This window comes from Lactuca saligna, chromosome 9, assembly GCF_052625555.1.
Source record: "Lactuca saligna cultivar CGN05327 chromosome 9, ASM5262555v1, whole genome shotgun sequence".
Lineage (NCBI taxonomy): Eukaryota > Viridiplantae > Streptophyta > Magnoliopsida > Asterales > Asteraceae > Lactuca > Lactuca saligna.
The window spans coordinates 157,497,696-157,504,960 of NC_136425.1; the positions used below are offsets into that span (position 1 = coordinate 157,497,696).

The 7,265-nt window shown below is 33.5% G+C and overlaps 1 protein-coding gene across 1 annotated transcript; it reads left to right on the plus strand.

The window, feature by feature from the left end:
- Positions 1-2,648: 2,648 nt before the first annotated feature.
- On the plus strand, positions 2,649-3,101 carry LOC145016856 (uncharacterized). Its single transcript, XM_078975035.1, has 2 exons — positions 2,649-2,685; positions 2,776-3,101. The coding sequence occupies exons 1-2, from the start codon at positions 2,649-2,651 to the stop codon at positions 3,099-3,101; spliced, it is 363 nt and encodes a 120-aa protein (XP_078831161.1).
- Positions 3,102-7,265: the final 4,164 nt, after the last annotated feature.

The window sequence follows — 7,265 nt, forward strand, 5'->3', positions numbered from 1 at the left end:
TGGGGAAAAGCTACGGTTTTACGTTATTATTTTCTTTTAGTTTTATTTTTTATTTTTTATCTACTATTTTGGGAGGGTTTATCTACTATTCTGTCCAAAAAACTACGTTTTGTTTTTTTTTTTTTAATTTTTTTTTAAAATACAGAGTATAAAAAATAGTGCTTATAACATGTACAATAACTTTAACAACTATTTTGTTTATATTTTAACAATTATTCTGTTTGAATTTGATTATTTTGTAGGTAAACTTGATTACTTTGTTGTTAATTTGACTACTATTTATTTTATTTTATTTTTTTTTAAATTTGACTACTGTTTTGTTAAATTTGACTACTTTTTCATCAGAGTTGACTACATTTTCGTCAGAGTTGATTACTGTTTTCAACTTACCTTATATATATATATATATATATATATATATATATATATATATATATATATATATATATATATATTAAGTATTTTATATTTTTTGAAATATTTCATGTTTTGTAAACTTTTTTTACTGTAGCTTTTTTATTCTCAAAATTAAAATAATGAGTTGTAAAGAGTATTTTGTATTGTTCATTATAGATGGAAGATGGGAGTTTGATAATTCCCAATTATCAAATGTTTGGCCACCGGGATACAATCCGAAAATGTTTTATTCCGGTGTTGAATTTTATGAAACCACCACATACGCCGAATTTGTTTCATTTGGTGAAGTGCAAGATGAGTCTTTTTGAAGAATCAAAAGTCAGTCTGGCTTATCAACATCCATAACAACTCTATTATTATGGTATTGGTGATGATCGTGATATTAGAAAGCTGATCAAGGTAATAAATACCGTTGGCTATTTAATCTGTGTATGTCTATGTGGTGGTTGAAGAAGGCGTATCACGTAACGAAGTGGATGATAGAGGAAAGGCATCTGCAGCTAATTTATCAAGTGGAAAAGGGAGCAACACCCCAATAGGTAATTTTAAAAGTCCAAGTAAAAGTCAATATCATAGTGTTGCTGAAAATGAAAATATATTGCCAGAACCGATTATGTATGTTACACCGGAGAATTATAAGTATATAGGTGATAATGATGTTGGTACATATGTTAATGATTTTGGTGTAAATCAAAACTTTGACAAAAAAAGCACTAGACGTGGTGGATAAGGTTGGTAATGAATCTGGAAAACAAGAAGTTCCATTTTTATATAGTGGTGAACTAAAAGGCTATGGTGAGTTTGCGGATTGTGACAAGTTGGATATACCCGGCCTAGAGAGTGATTCTAACGGAGAAGAGTTTGATGATGAACCTAAACTTATTTATTCAGATACCATGTTTCATGGTATGCCCCCATTGCCTTCGTGTCTTGTAAATGATAATGTGAACATTCCATGTCAGAGGTTAGATATAAATGAAAAGATTAAGGTTCTAGACATTTTTAATGACAAAGAGTTGCTCAAGCTTGCAATTGGAAGACAATGCATGGAGCAAGGTAAGCAGTATAAGACTACCAAATTGAGCAAAGAAAGGTTCGAGCTAGGTGGTTTGTTTGGTAGAAAATTGTTCTTGGATGGTTAGGGCAAGGGGAATCAAATCTACTACTGCTTTCCAAGTCACAAAAGTTGTTGAACAACACACATGTTGTGCAACAAACTTTGAGTCTAATCATCGACAATCAAAGAAAAAGGTACTCGACCACTTTATTGCTGAAGTATTGGATGGAGATTATAATAGAGTTTATCGGGGTAATGAAATTGTAAGGGACATAAATTCGAAATTTCCAATCAATATCTCATACCAACAGGCATGGCAGGCAAAACAATATGCGTTATTGATGTTAAGAGGTACCAAAGAGGATTCATTCACCAAACTACCAGCTGCACAACTTGGTCAAGCATAATCCAGGAACTGTTACTCAGATAAGAACAGACGTTGATGATCGATTTGAGTTTGTGTATATCACGCTGGGTTGCTCTGTAAGCAGTGATACTTTTTTTTATAACAAATATAACATATGATTCTCAATTTGTATTTGTTAATGCAATAAAAAATAATTGTAGGTACAAGCGTTCATCAAATATTGTAGGCCGATGCTAATATTTGATGGTGGTCACCTAAAGGGTGAATTCAAGGGTACGATGTTGCTCGCAGTGACAATGGACGGTCAAAATTAGATTTTTCCTGTTGCTTATGCCATATGCAAAAGTGAATGTACGGGGACATGGTCCTGGTTTCTTCGAAAACTACGTGAATGTATAGGCAAAGTGGAAGACCTTACATTAATATATGATAGGGCTCCATCCATAGCGACGTCAATTGAAAATGTATTTCCTCACGTCCATCATGGAATATGTGGTATCCATTTGTATTTCAACATTTCAGCAAAATTTGGAAGCAGCGATACAATACATGCATTATTTTGGGAGACATGCAAAGCGTATACTATTAAATTTTTTTTGATAATGGGATGAAAAAAAATTAAAAAGGTAAATGTTCGTGTATGGGAATACCTACAAAACATCAATCTAGAACGATGGGCCAGGGCACATTTTCCTGGGAATCAGTATTTTCTTTTGACATCAAATAGTGTGGAGTCGATAAATGCAATGTCAAAATTTTGGAAGAAAGATGCCAATATTGATGTTGATTGAGTATTTTCGTGCAACAATGCAACAATGGAGTTTTCAGAAACGCAGTGTAGCAGGTACTTATGTTTTATATCTAATAGTACTTGAAATGTTATTTTACTACTCATATGATATTATTAAAATATGTCTATTTTGTTTACCTGAAGTAAAAACGACACTCACCCCATGGGCTGAAACGATTATACAAGAAAATAAGGATGCTTGTAATAATTGGATGGTGTACCCTATCTCAAATAGTAGAGTTGAAGTGAAAAGCTCAACTCACAAAAGTGTCATTGTTGATTTCCAACAAAGAACTTGTACATGTAGGCGGTGGAAAATAGAAGGTTTACCTTGTGGCCATGTCATAAAAGTGCTTACAATGAACCGTTACGAAGATTTTTCAGAATTTGCTTTAAAAGCTTACTTTACAGAGACACTTAGGAAAATTTACGAGGAGTCTGTGAACCCCTTACCAAGTCCATTTGAGTGAGAGATCCCCGATGATTTGATGATTATGAAGCCACCCATAATGGAGAGATGTCAGCCGGGTAGGCCAAGAAACATTGGCCGTATTCCATCTCAAGGTGAGCCTCCCATACGTCAAGAATGTTCTACATGCGATAATTTTGGACACATGAGGAATGATTGTACGGGTAGGGAATCGGGCAGCGGATCTGGGGGTAGGAAAAAATCGACACAAAAAGGCATAATGACTGATGAATTTAGTTTGTTTCCCATGTATAGAGCAGGAGCATTACAACCCAGATTCACATACAGCTCCAATAAAATTGCAGAGGGATTGCTGACAAATACGGGGGGCAGTTGTTCGTTGTGTATTACCCCACCTGTACGATATCGGGTGGCATTTTGAACCTACATTATATATGTAGTCAATAACTATCCATATAGTAATAAAATTATAGTAAATATGATTTTTACCATACTTTCCGAAACGTAAGGAGAACTAAGATATTGAGAAGGTTTCAATTGCCTAACCGGACGACCTTCTTTAACAACAGGCCTGGGTATATGATTTTCCGCATCCACAATGTCGCTAGCAACAACCTCCCTTTTTCTTCTTCTTCTACAAAAAATATATTCATTTTTTAATATACTTTGAAAAAATAAAAAGTTCAATATACAAAAAAAATAAAATAAAATAACCTCCTTCGCAATTTGTTTTCTAGAATCATACTCTGGTGGATTACCAACATGATCATCCTCGTTAACTCGATTTGATTTTTGTGGACTATATACCACATCCTCATTCCCCTACATTTAAAGAAAAAATAATTAATAAAAAGCTTCATTAAAAAAAGTAAATAATACATCATATATATTTAAATTGATAAAAATACCTCAAAAGCATCATTAAAAAATTGTTCCAAATCATCACCGTCTCGAGTTCCACCTTTATTTTTCAATCCTCGGATTTCTTCCTCCAAAGGTTCAAGTCTTGCCATTATTTCTCGCATGGTCTTTTTGTTAATTTCCATCGTATGAATTTGCTCGGTAGACCTGGAAGATTGGCTATTTCCACAGCTTGTTTTTGACGAAGATGCTCCCTACATAAATTTTTTCATATATCAATAATACTTGAAATTTTTTATGATACTAAATTATGCTTTTACAAATTTACTTACATAATTTCTAAAGTTGTAGCGTACATAAGAAAGAACTTCAGACGATTCACAATTCAGACTAGTAATATATGACAGATAATGTGGAGTAGAGGCCTCGGCATCTGAGGCCATCATCTTTTTTTTTCGGTTGATGCGCCTTGTCCTAATCAACATCGAAAAGATCGCAGACTTTCGCCCAAGTTAACCTCCTAATATGAAACCGGCGCAATATACGTGGATATAAATAATTGCGTCGTATCGCACTATTTCCCCATATTGCTAGAAACATCTCCCATATCAATATCTTGTAATAAATATACGTTAATTTATAAGAGTTAGCAATAACTAAAATTTAAAAAAATAATAATAACCGATAGATTATTAAATATATTTTTTTCTTAAACATACCCGACAATTTAGGGTATTTTTACTCCATAGATAACCCCCCCCCCCCCCCCCCCCCCACACACACACACACACACACGAGAACCTATATTATAAGAAAAAAGTATTAGTTAAACGTATAAAAATTAATATTTTATTATAAATATTAAATTGATAAATACCTATTCCATTGATCTAGATTCTCTACCACCCACAAATATTCCTTGGTGACTTTATCATTAAGCTCATTTTCCAAAAAACCTTGATTGATGATATATAGCAAAATGGCACGAACACAGTCTTGAGCAGATATATCATTGAACCGTTGATTCAAGATAAGGAGCTCTAAATCTTCTACAACTAAAGAAGTGTCCGTGCGATATAAGAAGACTCTGGACCCAAATGTATTTTCACCATATCCGTGTTTATGCATGGTTGAAAATTCGATCCTTGAATTCGGACACCGACCCATGTAAAGTCCGGTCACCAAACAAAACTCCTCCGACCCAAATGATAACGTACGTCTAGAAAACCTTAAATATAGGCGTTTAGCGATGTCCGTTTCAGCAGTAGGACACAACATATGCAGTAACAGCTCACGAATAAGAAGTTCATCTCCGGGCTGAGCTGGTAAGTCCAACAAGTAACCGAAGCTAGTTTTTGAAAACAAATCGCACACGGATCCGTTCAATCAACTCAAAACTTCATGCAATTTATGGCATGAAGCTTTGACAGATAAGTGACCCATCATTGATTTGTTTGGAAGCTACAAAATTAAATAAACATTAAGGTTAAATAAAGTTTTATAAAACTAAAAAAACTAATAAACAATTAGAGAAAGCACACAATATAAGAATTAATCATTTCATATATTCTATTTACTTTGTATGAAATACCAAAGGAAATTAATTGACTACATTTTTTTTTGTATTTTCTATACTACTAATATACCAAATTTAGCATTGTACTTTCAAAATAGTGTGACAGTAATATATTTTATAACAAACCCGAAAGTCGCAAAACACAATGTTATTTTATCAATACAGTATACTTCAAAGTATCTACAAATTATAAAAATAAAAACATTTTCAAATCAATAGTACATTGCTAATGTATGCTATAATTGAGACATAGAAAATAACATCATTTTAAACAACATGCAAAAATTGAATCATAACATACATACAAGGGGATACAATCCATAAAAATACGTTTAAAAATAACTTTCTTTTGAAGAATAATGAATATATATATATATATATATATATATATATATATATATATATATATATATATATATATATATATATATATATATATATATATATATATATATATATATATATATATATATAAACACAGGTTTTAGGAAACCTATGATTTTTTTGCCAACAAAAAATCATAAAATACATAAAAGGGGATACAAATGTTTATTAGTTATTTAAAAAAAATAAAAAAATTATGAAACCGTAGGTTTTATGGAAACCTACGGTGTACAAGTGTTTATTGCACAAAATATGCAGTAAATGCTTGTACACCGTAGGTTTCCATAAAACCTACGGTTTCGTTTTTTTTTTTGGGTAAATTACACCATTCATCCCTCGTGCAAGTGCCAAAAAGCACGTTAAGTCCCTATTTTCAAAAATTAACTCGGACCGTCCCTATGTTTGTTTTTTCTTGCATGCTTAGTCCCTATTAACATAAAATGATTAGTTTACCCTTAATAATTTCTTTTTTCATTTTTTTATTTCTTTATCAGTTTTTAGATTTTTTTTAATAATTAGACTTAATATCAGAGCTTCTACCGTCGCAACACCTCTTCCTTTCTCTCAACTTCTATTGCTCCACTGGAACAAACCTAAATTGTATGGAATAAACCCAAAGCAAACCTTAAATTGCAGCGACATCACCTGGATTAAACCCTAATGAAACCGTTTTCAGGTTAAATCTCCTTGAACAAACCATCCACATCGATGCTCAATTTGTGTATGCTGGTGCGGCAGAAATAGAGTCGTCGATGGCGACAATCACCCCCACGAAGGCGACAAATAGTTAGTGTCGATCCCCTTAGGTCTATTTGTGGTTTGGAACTCAGTCTCTCCGATCTCTCCTCTTCTTAGTTCGATTTGTGGTTTGGAAATTTACAATGCTTCAATCATTGTTACTGTGAATAACAAAGCTTAAGGATACGACCTTGGAGATTTGGTTCAAAAGAGAGAAGGATAAATAAAAGGGGTAAGACAAGAAATGATAACGTCGGTGGTGATGAAGATGTTATCTCCGGAAAGGTTAGAGGAGGTTGTTTCCGACGGAGATGGAGTTTGTTTCCAACGGCTTCTACAACCACCCAAACCCACCGATGGGGTGGTGGGGTTTGTATGTAGCTTTAAGTTATGGGGTTTGATTTTGGGAGATAGGATGGTGGATCAGAGAGAGTTTTGGAGGTGACGACGATGTGAGTTGTTCAGCGAAGTTGAGAGAGATTGAGAGTCTGTGTGTATGTGTTGGTGTCGATCTTTCAGAGAAGAGAAAAGAGTTTCTTGATGCACACCGGAGGAAGATGAGGTCAGTGAGGTGATGTTCGCCGGAGGAAGATGAAGTCTATGAGGTGTTGGTGGCGTTTCGGTGTTCCGATTTGAATCTTTTTT